The sequence below is a fragment of the Pimephales promelas genome, chromosome 15 (genome assembly GCF_988280905.1).
Source record: "Pimephales promelas chromosome 15, fPimPro1.hap1.1, whole genome shotgun sequence".
NCBI classification, from domain to species: Eukaryota; Metazoa; Chordata; class Actinopteri; order Cypriniformes; family Leuciscidae; genus Pimephales; species Pimephales promelas.
Genome location: NC_142783.1, coordinates 4,389,435 through 4,405,998, shown reverse-complemented (window position 1 = coordinate 4,405,998; position 16,564 = coordinate 4,389,435). Strand labels below are relative to the sequence as shown.

General features: G+C 37.1%; 1 protein-coding gene across 1 annotated transcript; it reads right to left on the bottom strand.

The window, feature by feature from the left end:
* Positions 1–3,395: 3,395 nt before the first annotated feature.
* LOC120487518 (D-beta-hydroxybutyrate dehydrogenase, mitochondrial) lies at positions 3,396–16,012 on the bottom strand. The gene is made up of 4 exons (XM_039683717.2): positions 15,612–16,012; positions 8,197–8,349; positions 6,427–6,560; positions 3,396–3,897 (listed from the first exon to the last, which is right to left on the bottom strand). The coding sequence occupies exons 1-4, from the start codon at positions 15,994–15,996 to the stop codon at positions 3,535–3,537; spliced, it is 1,035 nt and encodes a 344-aa protein (XP_039539651.1). The 5' UTR covers positions 15,997–16,012; the 3' UTR covers positions 3,396–3,534.
* Between the last annotated feature and the right edge of the window lie 552 nt (positions 16,013–16,564).

Sequence of the window (16,564 nt, the reverse complement as noted above, 5' to 3'; positions counted from 1 at the left end):
TAAAGGGATAGATCAACTTTCCGGCCCAGAAAAATTATTAAAGACATTGTTAAAATAGAACGAGCGACTACAGTGGCTCAATCTTAACTTAATCAAGTGACGAGAATACTTTTTGTGGAAAAAAACAAACAAAACCAAAAAAAAAACCCTATTTATTATCTTCTCTGTGCAGGGTTCCTCAATAGGCGGCCCGCGGGCCACATCCGGCCCGCGAAAGGAAAATGTTTGGCCCGCGCTCATTTCCAGGTTGTCATGGTAACATCAGTAATATTGGCAAGTGCGAAGAAAAGAAAAGTGGACACAGAAAACAGACGATTCAAATCTGGACTGAACAATTTTGTTTTATTTTGCCTGACCACCACAACGCAAAGCCAACGTGTTTGCTATGCAAGCAGACCGTGGCTGTCTGTAAGTCTGAGAATATCAAACGCCATTTTAACATCTGCTCAAAATTTCTTGAATAAAACACTCATTTGAAAAAGAAAATAATAAATAAAAATAGAATAAAAATAGAATAATTGGGTTATGTGGTGATTTGTGACTCTTTTTAACAACAACAACAACAAAAATAGCAGAGCAAACATTGAGGTCATAACATTGTGGTTGGTGGCCCTTGGCTCTGTATTGTCAGCAGAATTTGGCCCTTGGTAAAAATTAATTGAGGAACCCTTTGTAGTGTGTAAGAGCACAGCGCTTCTGTGTTGTACGTCAGCCGTGAATAGTCTTTTTTTTTTCTCGTCACTTGACAAACTTAAGATTGAGAAACTGTAGTCACTCAGACTGTTTTAACCACGTCTTTAATAACTTTTCTGGGCCGGCCACTTTCAAGTACAATAGAAGTCTATGGAGGAGAGATCCAGCTCTCAGATTTCATCAAAAATATCTTAATTTGTGTTCCAAAGATGAACGAAAGTCTTACGGGGTTGAACAACATGAGGGAGCGGAATTACTGACAGAGTTTTCACTAAAACTATCCCTTTAAGTTTCTAAGTGAAAGTCTCTTCTGCTCACCAAGGCTGGATTTATTTACCAAAAACTGTAATATTAAAGGAGCTGTATGCAAGAAATTTATCTCAATGAATCACACATTTTCCCTGATATGTCACTAGACATTAAGAATTATTATATCACTGACAACAGAAGGCTAGTCCGGCCAGGATATTGTTATCTAATGGGGTGGTTGATTGCGATTTCACTTTTTTCATTTTAAAGAGCAGTCTGTAGCTTTTTTGGGGTTAAAAATGACCCAAAATACATACAGTATTGAGAAAATACATAACCAGCAAGAGTTCAAAACTCTCTGCTTGCCGTAGCTCAATTCAAAGCGGTAAGCTTGTAATAATGTTTTTAATTCCAGTGGTACTCGTGGATTTCCACAGGAGATTCGAGCATGTCTTTGTATCATTAGGTCACATCTGTACACACACATCTGTACACATAAAGAAGCAGTCTCGGCTAGTATAAGCTATATTGCGTGTGAGGATGTTGGAGGTGGAGATTTATAGCCTTTTCTCACAGCACTCGATATAATTAAACGTTAACAGATTCACCCGCTGTAAAATGCTAAAGACTTTGTTCGGACTTCGGACTGGCTACAGAAAAAAAACAGACCGCAACCGGTCCATGCGAAAACAAGGATTCATATTAGAAGGACATTACATGTAGTCAAGCAATTCTGACGTTGTTAACATTAACAATTTGAGAACAAAGTGTAATTTGCATGTTTTTTTTTCGTGATATGATGATTGTTAGATTTAATCAGGGCGATTTACTGCAATGTCGGAACCAGAACAAAGGTGGATGTTTCTTACTGGTTCAGACATTTCCCAGTGAAAATTGCTATGTTGGTCATTCTTCCAAAAAGAATAATCTGTGATTCTGAATGACAGTATCCACACCGGCACGTCGGTGACGGACAGCCTCAGTCTCCTCATGTGTTCATCCGCATGTGCTGTGTCGAGGGTGAACTCACGTAAAGTTGATAATTCCGCGAATGTGTGTAAATAGTGTGTAATGTTGCTGTTAGTGTGTAAAGGGCATGCGCATATTTAAGCGGCTCGTCGAGTGTGTTGTGTTACCCCAGCCGCCAGGTCTTCTGTGTTCGAGCTTCCCACGGACACTGTACTTTGTCAACACTGGATACAATTTATGTTTGATTATGTTCTTGAAAAATCGTAATCTAGCTCTCTGTGCTGCGCATTTTACGGAAGACAGCTTTCAGAATCTCCATGAATTCAACACCGGATTCAACAAGAAACTGTTACTAAAACATGAAGCAGTTTCAATTGGGGGGGGGGGGGGGGGGATACACCACTCTACAGTAATATGAAAGTGATTGCAGTACCAGTTTTGGCCACAATCTTAAATACGGGCTCTTTAATTTTTGAAATATTACAGTATTACTAGGGCTGTCAAACGATTAATCGTGATTATAAAAGTTTGTGTTTACATAATATATGTGGGTGCACTGTGTATAATTATTTTATATATATAAATACACACACATGCATGTATATATTTTAGAAATATTTTCATGTATATACTGTATATATAATTTAGATTATATAAATATAAATATTTTATATGTAAATAATACTTTTTACTTAAATATACATTCATGTGTGTGTATTTTTATGTATACAAAATAATTTTACACAGTGCACCCACATATATTATGTAAACACAAACTTTTATTTTGGATGCGAATAATCGTTTGACAGCACTAATTTTTACTGATTAAAACAGCTGTTTTCTATGTAAATATAGTAAAGTGTAATTTATTTCCTGTGATCAAAGCTGAATGTTCAGCATCTAACAAATCACTCTAATATGATGATTTGCTGCACAAAAAAACATTTCTGATTATTATCAATTTTAAAACCTTTGTATTTTTGTGAAAACCGTGATGATTTTTTTTCAGGATTCTTTAATGAATATAACGTTGAAAAAGTTTTTGTAACACTGTAAGTGTCACTTTTGTTGAAACATCCTTGCTGGGTCCCTGTTGAAATAATCCTTGATTAATTTAATTTCTTTAAAAAAAAGTTTAGGTTAGACTATTTTAAGGTGCCCTTGTGTAATTTTATACGTACCAATATTTATTAACAACATGTAGACCTACTTACTAAAGTAATAACAGTAAATTATGCATAAATACAAGAAACTTACCCTGATTATAGTAAGTACATGTAAGATGTAAGCTGTAAAATAAAGTGTTACTAAATTCTTAAAATTACCGTAAACTGTAAAGTTAGTCACCTTTTCACCCTTTTACCTTTAATAGTTTTAATGATCCTGCGGTGTTTATGTAAAAATATAAATAATAGTTTCTCTCTAGGAGATTGAAGTGAAAAAAAGAAGACTTTCTGTGATAACTACTTTATTATTTTCCTCAGACAAAAAAAGGGAAAGATGTACAGAACGCATATTTTGTTTCAGTGCATTATAACGGTCCAGGAAACCTTAAGCAAACAATAGGAACCGAGTCGTTCATGTAAAGAGAGCTCTCCTATTCTGATAATGAATAATCGTAATTTACGAGTACAGCATTGCTTTACGCTTGTAGTACATGGAACTGGCTAGAAACACAGAGTCAGTGACGCATGTGGGGAGAATAGGGTATATGTAGAAAAACAGCAAGTCAGTCCAGGACACCAGCAGGTATCGGGTTCGAGGTCTGGGAGCCGTGAGAGCGTGTAGCATGGCATCGATAACCAAAGTGCAATCCTTAAACCCGGAAGCGCACACCGACTGGAAATATTCACATGCCATATCAATGTATTTCTGGTTGAACTTTAGTTTACGCGCATGGTCAAATCCATCCCATATGTCTTGCGGCGTTTTCCTGCGAAGAATGTTTGTGGCTCCACCAAAATTTCCTGGTTGAATAATGCTGACCTACAAAACAATACAAAACCATGTGCAATGTTAGATGCTAAATCAAGAAATAGATTATGGATTGTTTTAATTATATTAGTGCTACTATTTATTTTGGGTCATAGTCTTTTAATATTTTGTGAATAGATAGTCAAATGACAAATACAGTTGAATTTAAAATAGTGATTTATCTTGATTTGTTGCCTAGGGGATACTTGTTTTTAATGACCCTTCAAGCTCGGTTAAACCATTGAAATAAGAAAAATTAATATATATATATATATATTTTTTTTAAATATGACGGAATAACAAAACATAACTCAGTAAGGTATTTATCTGACAAAATTATATTAAAATTTAAACCATAACTACATGTTTTATTTTATTATGCAAAAAAAAAAGCATAGATAAAAAAAAAAGCTCACAGGAAAAAGCCTAAATTTACTACAACATAATCAACATTTTTTTCCATGTGATCATATTTTCAATGTTTGAGAGATTTCTTAATATTTGTGAAGATGTCCATTTTCCAAGGCCAGACATCACTTTTGACCACTACTGTCTCTTAAGTTTATCTTTAGTTTCCCTTAGAAACACTTGATGTCTGACGAAGACCTTAAAGTTGGATTAAACTACAGTGTTTTAACCCTCTGAGGTCGGGAACGCGCCGGCGCGTTTAGCTGTTTTTTTTGTTTGTTTTTTTACATAGCTGCAACTTAAAATACTCCGTCATTAATAGTAATATAAATAAAATCAATACATGATTATAAACTATAGAGGGTCTTCTCTTTTTGTGTACACTCTTATTAACATCAAAATGCTTTCAGCTCACTCTGTCTCCGCAAAAATCTTTCTGAAATGCGTCCGAAAACTGTAACAATACTTGTCACAGAGACCCAAAAGATTTCTCTATATGAAGCTGAAATTCTCTTCTTTTAAATGAAGTAATTTACATAAAAAAGCAACTATTCTCAGTTGATGTAATCTGTATGAAAATAGAGAGATGTCTGTATTTTTCCTTTCACCTAATTATAGCGTATGACGTGTTAATGTGACCCCGCCTACTGAGAGCGTGCGCCATTCAAACGCTAATGTTGAGGCAAACCATGAAAACGCCCACATCAGCAGGATAAAACATCCAGTTTATCACTAATTTTTACCTTTCGTCTTGCTGCGCAGTGCGCAGTGAGGAATAATACCAGTAATCCTGGAAAAGCTACCTCAGAAGTGCAGTTTAATTTTGAGGAGCGTGGACTCAGCTGATGTAAGTCATTTATTCTTAAGTGCTTTGTTCTAATCGCGTTATTAAATAGTGCCTGTAAACTGCACAAAGACTGTTTAAATATTAAATGCGCGCACAGACAGATGCGTTCATGCGTTCATTCACTTTCGCTCCTATATTAGTAAGACTATATAGACTTAGATTTGTTCTATACTGATCTGTAAAACCAAAAAGACTGTTTAAATATGAATCGGGTGTGTGAACGAACGAACGCACAGATAGAGACGAAATAGATTATAAAGTTTTTACTATAAAATAGACATCAAATAAGCTTTAGTTAGAAAGTTTCTGCTCATATGTTAAAGGGCTAGTTCACCCAAAAATGAAAATTCTGTCAGTATTTACTCACCCTCATGTTGTTTCAACATCTTCCGAACACAAATTAAGATATTTAATATATTAAGATCGCTCCTGCATACTAGTCCATAGGCTTCTTGAGGGAATGACACTTGCTGGCATCGAAAAGTCATCAAAGACATTGTTAAAATAGTCCAAGTGACTACAGGGGCTCAATTTTAACTTGATCAAACGACGAGAATACTTTTTGTGTGCAAAAACAAACAAAAATATCGACTTTCCTTCTCTATGGGCCTGTAGTCAGTTAACGTAGTGTGATAGCGTAAAGCTACGTCACACGAAGGCTCACTATTGGCCGACGCTGGTCATGTGTGTGATGCGTGTGACGTACAATAACAGAAGCTTACGCTATTAAACTAGTAACCTGACTCGCGCAGAGGGGGAAATAAACGAATTGTTAAAATAAAGTCGTTATTTTTGTTGTTTTTGCGCACAAAAAGTGTTCTCGTCGTTTGATAAACTTAAGATTGAGCGCCTGTAGTCACTTGCACTATTTTAACGATGTCTTTAATGACTTTTCGATGCAAGTGTCATTCCCTCAAGAAGCCTATGGACTAGTATGCAGGAGTGATCTTAATATCTTAAATATCTTAATTTGTGTTCCAAAGATGAACGAAGGTCTTACGGGGTTGGAACAACATGAGGGTGAGTAAATACTGACAGAATTTTCATTTTTAGGTGAACTAACCCTTTAAAAATATAGTATGTTTTGTCAAAAATAACTAATCAACTGTTATTCAATGCAGAAATATAGTTTTGTGTTGAACCTTTTCAACAGTTAGTTGAGCACCTGATTTTAAAGTTTGGTCTATTTGTAATGAATATTTTTATTTGTTTATTTATAATAATACAAAAGGTCAGTACATGTGTCAGTTTCTAAGGTTTCTTAATCAGAACGGACCAGTCCTTACCTTAACTCCAAAACTGGCCATCTCTACTCTCAAGCAGTCTGCAAACGCTTCCAGTCCCCGCTTGGATACACTGTATGCTCCCATGTTCAGACAATTGAAGAAAGAAAAGATACTTGACACATATAACATGCGACCTAAGAAGGAATTGTGAAATTAAAGAAGTAGTGAGTTATCTATACACAAAACACTGTCAGAAAAAGCTGTCAGTGGGGCGGCACCCTTTCAAACTTATTTGACTTTGAATTATTGACTTATTAACCCCTAAAGGGTGAATATCATCACCTAAAGCATTATCATTAGAATACCTAAATGGTAAAAGGTCGGCTTTTAAATTATCGTCCGATAAGCTTTTTTCAGTCTCGGAAGCAGATTTCATTCTGATGCTGAGAACGGCTACACCTGAGCAGCACTGATGCAATCTTTAAAGTCGGCATGAAACGGAAGTTGAAATAGTCATTGTGATGTATGTCCGGGTAAAACTGCTTCAGGAACAAGAACAAATGCAGGGAGGGGCTTGATTTTGATTGACAAATTAATTGATTGCTTTGTTTACATCCTTTTAATTCAGGTTTTTAACAGTATCTTTATTTGTGAAAAAGACTACATACACCACAGCAAAAGCAAAAAGTTACTAAAACATGAATATGTTGATTTTGCTTTGACTTATTTTTAGTAAAGCACAAATTATATTTCATACTGATCCATTTTACAATTAATTATTTCTAGTTTAGTAAATATGTAAAATAAATCTATTTTTATGCATGTTATTTAAATGAAATGATGTAGGATCATATCAGCCACTCTGCTCTGTAAAATATCAGTCATCAAAAAATCCCTATCGCCGACCACTAGTAAAAATGACCGTTTGAAAGGATGCCCCCCTATTGACAGCTTCAGTTTAAAGGAGAACTCCGGCGAACAATGAACATTTGGTCTAATAAAACATCGGTACCTAGTCAATCGTTCTCTGAGTTTTGTTTTCATGATAATCGAATGTAAAGAGTTTTATCTCTAAAAACTGTTTAGCGTATAATGCTAGTAATGGGGGCATTGACTAAGTAAAAAGAAATCGCTAGTTTATACCACTAACAAGGCTCAAAATAGCCCCACACTAACACAGTAACATAATGAGGCTCCATACATGCAAAACGAAGCATTGAGAACTTTGTAAGTGTACAGACCGTTTAATAAGAAGATACTTTATGAAGACAGTTCACTTCGCGTATACAGGCAGGAGCCATCTTAAAAAATAGTCTCGATAAGTCGATCCCCGAACGCCGTTCATACAGTTCAGAAGTTCGCTGAACTTCATACAGTTCAGATCACTCAGCACGACGTTCGTGGTTTGACTTATCAAGACTATTTTTTAAGATGGCTCCTGTCTGTTTACGCGAAGTGAACTGTCTTCATAAAGTATCTTCTTATTAAACGGTCTGTACACTTACAAAGTTCTCAATGCTTCGTTTTGCATGTATGGAGCCTCATTATGTTACTGTGTGAGTGTGGGGCTATTTTGAGCCTTTTTGGTGGTATAAACCAGCGATTTCTTTTTACTTAGTCAATGCCCCCATTACTAGCATTATACGCTAAACAGTTTTTAGAGATAAAACTCTTTACATTCGATTATCATGAAAACAAATCTAAGAGAACGGTTAACTATGTACCGATGTTTTATTAGACCAAAGGTTCATTGTTCGCCGGAGTTCTCCTTTAACTTTTTTGAAGGAATATATCAATCAACAATGACTTTAGTACATTATATTTAATGACCTTTGGATGCTCTAACAAGTGACAAGAATGGGATGGTGACTCTGATGGCCCCGAACAGGTTGACATCAGCCATCTTCTGGAAGTCCTCAGCGCTGCTCCACTCCGTCTCTCCCCAGTCACTGATGCCAGCGTTATTTACAACAGCATAGAGACCTGACCATGCACAACAATATAGAGAGAAAAGGGCTTTCCATTTTGGACATTTTAAAGAGGCCATATGCCCTTTTACAAAGTCTTGATTTTGTTTTTGGGGTCCACTTGAATATATTTTCATGTTTCATGCTTTTCAAAAAACACAATATTATTCCCATATACTCCACCGTACAACGACACAACTCGTTGCTTCACTACCACAGTACGATAGCCTGACTTCATCATAGGCAGAATGTGAGTCTGATGCTGCTCCATAGGGCTTTGATTATGAGGCGTGTCTTAAAGGGTCATGAAACCTCAAACCAAATTTTCTGAGATTTTAACAGAAGTATGTGTATTGAATACACATCTAACACATCTAAACCGGACACATCTACACATCAACCGGACACATCTAAACACGATCTAAACTATAGACCCTTTTACAGTTGGTAAACATGGTGACGTTTTTTTGTGGGCGGAGCTTAGGAGGAGGCAGAAAGATCCATCTGGCCACTTCACTAATGCGAGTTAGCAAGGATTGTTAGCTTGTTTTTTAACAATGACTGGAGAAAATCCGATATTATCTTAATGTGTAAGGTCACTCAGTGTCCAGGACCGCGAATGTTATTTCCAAAAGTTATTTTTAACGGACGGAACCAGATTGGCCGACCCGTAGCCGCCTACACGCTCACTCAATGCATGGATGATCTGACAGGATTAACGTTACGTTACCTCGGTTGAGTGGCCTGACTTCTACACCTACCTTATAGAGAAACCGATCGTAAAGAGAAACTGAGGCATATAAATCTTTAGATGCCTATATGGTCCTGTACAAGACTTGTGTGTACGATCCGCAGTTCTGCCGAGCCAGCGCCGAGACCACGACAATGTAAAGAGTGACATTACAGTGCGATTTTAATGATGTGAATATTTTCTAGAAATAAAAGTTCCAGACACAGCATATTCATTTTTCATCAATTTTTGCACCAAACAACACAACAAGATGACATTTAATAATAGTAACAATTATTTAAGCTCCTTATTATGTAGCCGAATCTGTGCTGTTTTGCATTGACCGCCTCCAGTTTTCACTTTGTTTTGCCTCCAGCTAGCGCCGTGACCTAACTGTGACGTCGGCGCAAAAGGGGTATATAGTGTGTGCCGCAAACATTTTAGAGAGAAAGAGCTGCGAGAAGTAGATAATGGTGGACTTCGCCTTGTTGACAACTAATCCAAGTGGCGTCTTGCGAGAGATGTGGAGTGGCGTCTTGCACTTCAGAGATGTGTGTGTGTCTAAAATGAGAAGTCATACACCTCAGCAGAGCCATCATGGGGGTTCAGGGGGCACGTAGAGCTATGCATGGAAAGATTTTTTTAAAGCGGAAAATTTACCATTTTTAATGCATTTGTAGTGTCTATATAAACCACTATATATTTTATAATGACATTATAATTATATGTGTAGCCTACATTAATATGTTTTGAATAGAATTACGATTACTGTAGGCTAATATGTATAGGGCATTCAGTTCCTTTTGAAAGGACAATAATAAAGTGTCAGTGTATTTCATAAGACTTTGCCAGCTATATAAAATAATCTAGCATTTCCTCACGTTTTACCACTGCTTTTTAGTGATAGTCGATATGCATGGGACATTGTTAGTGATACTAACACACCCACTCCCTCCCTTTTTCTCACAGCTATCCACACACATTTAAGCTGCATTTTTCAAAAAGATGGTGAGCTAGACTTGAGCTGAAAGAGGGGAGTTTCATGACCCTTTAACCGAACCAGGAAAAAAAAAACTGCACTCAATTGGATAGACCTACAACCAATCAGAGCAACGCAATAAGTGACGCATGTTGAGCTACACATAGTTGTCAACAGAACTGCACACACACACTGGAAGAAGTAGTAAAATAATGAGTGTTGCTTATTTTACTTGGTCCTCCATGAGTCAACTTTGAGGGAAACCAGTTCAACCCAAGCGCTCTGATGATTACGTTACTGCAGATCTGTCCACCATCGTATAAAGTCCACCCTGGCCATTTTTATTGGCCCGACAATTTCTGAACCGATCATAATTACACCTCAATGGATCGAGTCCAGACCGAACTTCCTGGATCAGGCTGGCATCTACTCTAACAGTACAATGCATCATTGAAGAAATCAGCTAGTAACGACTGTTTCTCGAAACCGCATTATCCCAAATTGGTTGTTCAACCACATTTTTTAATGATGTCGCACAGGTGGCGGAGTAATAACGTTTTTTAGTGAATCTGTTTGAGATCGAATCAGTGATAGATGTTTTGCTATAAATTACATACATGATATCTGAGGACTATCTCTTATTCTTCTCAGTTGCTTTGCTTTATTTCCAGATTCAATCATAATGCTCGTTCTTATATAGTAGACCTCTTGAAAAGAGTGCACTCTTAAAAAACTCCTGCTTTAAATCTAACTCAAAGACATTTGAATGTATTCTTAATAAAAGATATTGATTGCACTGAATGCCAGCTTACTTATTTTGCTCTAGACAAGGATTTACACACTGACCTCTTACAGCTATCAATCCTCTCTCTGTTCTTAACTCCGACTCCTCCCACCTTCTTAACCAACCCACGAATATTTGTGCATTTTAATTGCTTGAACTTGTTTCTGTCATCATTGTTATTACTATCTTTACTGTTACTGTTATGATTACTGTTTTCACTTGTATTCTTTTTGTTATTGTTTCATTGTTGTAATTGCTGTTGTTGCTGTCTTTTGCTCTCACCGTTGTGATCACCACTGCCATCATCATTGTCATTTATTATTATTATTATTATAATTATCATCAATATTGCCATTGTCAATGCTGTAGAATTAGAATGTAGACCTAGAATTAAGTGTCATTGTCATCAGTATTGCAATAACTTCCTTCTTATCTCTTCATGGGTTTTTAATGCACCACAACATAGAATAGGGGGAAAAAAAACAAAAACAAAAAAACCACGCCAAACACCAAGGCAGGCAAGACAGGCGAGAAGTGGTTTCAACAGGACAGCATCTCTGGCCCAATTTGAGACACTCTCGCACTGTACTCCCTCTTTTAATGCACTTTAGACATTGCACATAACACACACACACACACGCACACACACACACACACACACACACACACACACACACACACACAAAAACAGAAAAATAAGGAAAAGATAGGGACTGATGAGATGTGGGGGAAGGTTATCTTATATTATATTATCTTATATTATATTATTTTATTATATCATATTACACTGTGTGCAAAATTATTAGGCAAGTTGTATTTTTGAGGATTCATTTTATTATTGAACAAATAATGTGCTCTCAGTCAATCCAAAACGTTAATAAACCCTCAATCCTGAATATTTAAGAAAGCAAAAGTGAGGTTTTGGATTTCTTAGGAGAATATCTGTGTGCACAATTATTAGGCAACTCTTAGTGTGCAGAATTATTACGCAGCAAAATGAAAATGTTCCCTTCTCACTTTTTTTTAAATAAACAACAGTTTATTTTAATCTGTTAAAGTGAGAATTACAGAAACAACAACTCAGTTTACAAATAAACATTTCTAACATTTAAAAAAAAAGATCAGTGACCAATATAGCCACCCTTCTTTTCAATAAGTTACAAGCCTTCCATTCATGGAGTCTGTCAGTTTCTTGATCTGTTGATGATCAACTTTTTGTGCAGCAGCCACCACAGCCTCCCATAGATAGTGATGGGAAGTCCGGTTCTTTTCCGCGAACCGGTTCTTTCGGACAGTTCGTTTTAATGAACCGGTTCAAAAAACCGGTTCACCAGTTCTTTTACGTCATCACGTAATTACGTCAATTCTATCATCCCGGCGGATAAAAATACTTCAAATTAAAGGCATTTGTAATCACAACTTCAGTTAAATAATAGTATGCATTGTCATAATCATCTTGGATAAGTTTCTTACATTTACATTTTGAAAACGAACCCTGCTGCAGCCTAGTCGATGTGCTAACGCGGATGTTTTACATGTTTTAAATATATAAAATGCATAAATGGTCTTCATTATTTTATTTGTTATTAAATAAACTTACATTTCGCCGATTCGCCCTCTCATTTAAGTCCTGGGTTCACCCGTACTACTGCGTGCTCGTATATCAGCACAGGATCAGCCGGCCGAAAGAAAGTTCTGTTCAGAGACGGTGCTATCACGCATGCGCAGTATCTCCAGCTCATCGGTTCTCCGTATCGAACGTGTCCGAAAGAAACAGTTCTCGGTTCTGCACTAGTGATTCAAGAGCTGCAACAACCAGTTCTCGACTCGAGAACCATAGCCTGTGCTGAGCTGACAGTCGACAAAACTAAAAAATCGATGCATGTCTGTCTCCAATATAGCCTGTAGCCTATATACGTAACAGTATACATCATGTTTATAATGTGTTAACATAACGAATTAAACATATATGTTTAATTCGTTAAATATGTTTAATTCGTTATGTTAACACATAAACATTTACTAAGCAGTGCACCAAACCTTGGCAAGAGTTTACATCAAAGATTTATATACTTAGAAATTAAATGAGCTGTTCCTGAAAATATTATTTTAGTATAATAATAAATGTTTAGTAGTTTGACAGTTTTAGAATCCAATCATTATTTCCAATCGTTAAAATAAGTGATACAGTAATGGGATAAACATGTTTCCAAAATGTTTTATTTTGTTACACTTACTGATGTTCAACTAAAGACGTGGAAACGTACATTTCGTCCCTCAGAAAAAAAATGCACGCATGCTCAGCTCATCAACTCATCAGTTCTCAATATGTCGAACGTGTCCGAAAGAAACAGTTCTCGGTTCTGTACTGGTTATCCGACCGCTGTATCTGTACGTTCGGTAGTACACGCATGCGCAGTATCAGCTGCTCGTGCTCATCACTTCTCTCAGCACCAACATATGTCTCCGTTCAGTGAACTTTTTGAGTTACTGGAATAAAATGTACTTCTGGATATTGGTTTATTTCGATTCGGAGGGACTGTCAGGCATGTCTGAAAGTGAGTAACTTTAGTAACTTTTGGTTTAGCGCTGACGCAAGACGCGAACTGTTTCGAACGATTCAGTCCGATTTAGTGTACTGGTTCGACCGGTTCACTAAAAAGAACCGGTTCAAAAGAACGATTCGTTCACGAACCGGCCATCACTACCCATAGACTGTTCAGAGAGGTGTACTGTTTCCCTTCACTGTAAATCTCCCGTTTAAGAAGGGCCCACAAGTTCTCAATAGGGTTTAAATCAGGTGACGAAGGGGGCCATGTCATAATTCTTTCATCTTTAAGGCCTTTACTGGCTAGCCACGCAGTGGAGTACTTTGATGCATGCGATGGAGCATTGTCCTGCATAAAAATCATGGACTTCTTGAAAGATGCAGACTTTTTCTTGTACCACTGCTTGAAGAAAGTATCTTCTAAAAACTGGCAGTAGGTTTGGGAGTTTATTTTGAGTCCATTTTCAACCCGAAAAGGTCCAACTAGCTCATCTTTAATAATACCAGCCCATACCATTACCCCACCTCCACCTTGCTGTCGCCTGAGTCGAAGTGGAGCTCTGTGCCCATTACTGATCCAGCCACGGGCCCATCCATCTGGTCCGTCTAGAGTCACTCTCATCTCATCAGTCAATAAAACCTTTGAAAAATCTGTCTTCAGAACTTTCCTGGCCCAGTCTTGACGTTTCAACTTATGTTTCTTGTTCAGTGGAGGTCGGATTTCAGCCTTCCTTACCTTGGCCATGTCTCTGAGCACTAAACACCTTGTACTTCTGGGCACTCCAGGTAGGTTGCAGTTCTGAAATATGACTGCACTGGAGGATAATGGGTTCCTGGTCACTTCACGTTTGATTCTTCTCAAATCTTTGGAAGTTAATTTGCGTTTTTTTTTCTCAACACGTTTCTTGCGACTCTGTTGAGGTTTTGCTACAAAACGTTTGATGGTTCTGTGATCACGCCCCAATATCTTAGCAATTTCTAGAGTACTGCATCCCTCTGAAAGACTTTTTACAATTTTTGACTTTTCTAAGTCAGTTAAATCCCTTTTTTGGCCCATTTTGCCTGAGGAAAAGAAGCTGCCTAATAATTATGCACACCTGATATAGGGTGTTTTTTCTCATTAGGCCACACCCTCCCTCATTACACAAAAACACATCACCTGAAATGCTTAAATCCAATAAGCATTCAAGTTTATACAGCTAGGAGTTGGAAAAAATGCATAAACATGATGATATGGTCAAAATACTCACTTGCCTAATAATTCTGCACACAGTGTATATTTTATACAGGATTGACAATGGCAATTGTTACATAGGATGAAGGATGGAAATAAAAATCTACAAACACAATATGGGTAGTATGGTGGTAGTGGGGAGTGGGATGGTGATGGTAATGACAATGGTAATAAATAATAAATGGTTACTTTGTTTACATACACATACACATACCCACACTCACACCCGCTCACATACACACTTAGATCAAACACTTAAATCACTCTTGCCACTGCTGGAATCATGGATTTACAAGTTTGCTCACTACTGCACTATGTTGGTTTGTTTGTACAGTATGTATGTCTGACTGTTAAAAAATAAAATAAAAAAGTACACATGCCATGCAATCTACAAAATCGCTTCCATGCACAGCCTGAGAGCTGTCGCTCCGAACACACAACTTAGCGATATTTTGCGAAATTTCATTGGAACGACGGTTTCGGGAAACACAGACTCGTTGAACTATGACGATAATGACGAAACTTGTGACCATAGTTGGCTTACGATGCTTTCGGGAAACGCACCCGTTTAGTTCCTGTCTCTGTGAAGCCCCTCCTTCTGAAAAGCACACTGTGCTCTGATTGGTTGGCTGGAGCAGTGTGTTGTGATTGGTCAAGCGCTTTGGGTGTGTTTGGGAAATTACTATAATTGCCAGTTTTAACACACTACTAACTCAACCAGGCCCCACCCCTTTATTCTGCATATGAATTATTTAAATGAGGAATATTGTGACGTGTTCGTTCCTGGAAGAAACTCAAGACTACAATGGAGGCGGTTCAGGAGTTCAGAAACACTGATATATAGATAATCATATATCTTTGTGCTTTGAAACTTTGCAGAGCTTTTTAATGCTCAAACAACATTACACACTAAAGATGAGCATGAAAAAGAGAGTAATAGGTCGTCTTTAAATACCATTATGCCTTATATTAGAAAGAATTGAATTTGTAGTGTTTAAGTTACCTTTCTTTGGCAAGTTTGCTTCCACAAAATCTTTGGCCGAGCTTACGTGTTCATCTTTGGTCACATCCAGCTGGAGCACATTCATACGGTCAGAGCCTTCTTCAACCAGACGCTGAGCTCCGGGACCTTCAGGGCATAAACATCCAGCAAACACTGTGAAGCCCATGCTGTCCAGTTTTTTTGCAAGGTGATGTCCAAATCCACTATCACAACCTGTTACTAACACTGCCCGGCCATCTCCATCGGACAAGCCACGTCCCGCCTGGCGAACTGAGTTAGCCAAGAGCACGAAGCAGGCGCCGAGACAAACATACATGCATATATGATCACCCCAACAGATGTAGGAGATGAGCAGGACACTCATGCTGAGTATAACTGGCTTCATTGTGAATTAGCAGCTCACAAACATTCACAAGCTCTGATTGACAAACCTAGGAATAGACAAAACAAAAAAATAACAACTTACTGTAATTACTGTAAAACAACTGAAATTAACACTGATAATTAGATTAAGGGATCTCACAATTGCAGAAATGTTACAACATTCATTTTTATTTTATTTCACTGTAAAAAAATGATCGTGATTTTAACAGTAAAAGACAGTAAAAATGCTACAGTGAAAAACTGTAAACTGGTTAACAGAAAGTTTCCTTACTATATACGGTAAATAACTGTGATATATATATATATATACATGGTACATTTAATGTAATTTTACTGTAAAATACTGATAAATTTACAGTTTTTGGAAGTGAAACAGTATATTTACATATAATTTATACAGTGATAAAAAATGTAAATTGACATTCCCACAATTCCCAGCGTGACACTTCACATTTAATGTATTTAAACTGTTTCTTCAGAATTTTCTTAGTTTTTTTCTTTCTAATCACTTATGTACATTAGGGTTTTATGTTACATTTAATGTTGTTAAATTATAGTTATTGATTTTT

Bases quoted from the DNA above. Each gene is read 5' to 3' on its own strand.
- LOC120487518 (XM_039683717.2), bottom strand. From the start codon at position 15,996: ATGAAGCCAGTTATACTCAGCATGAGTGTCCTGCTCATCTCCTACATC. The intron at 8,350-15,611 runs GTAACTTAAACA...GTGCATGGTCAG, and splicing joins AGCAAACTTGCCAAAGAAAG to GTCTCTATGCTGTTGTAAAT. The intron at 3,898-6,426 runs GTAAGGACTGGT...ATTGTTTTGTAG, and splicing joins TGGCCAGTTTTGGAGTTAAG to GTCAGCATTATTCAACCAGG.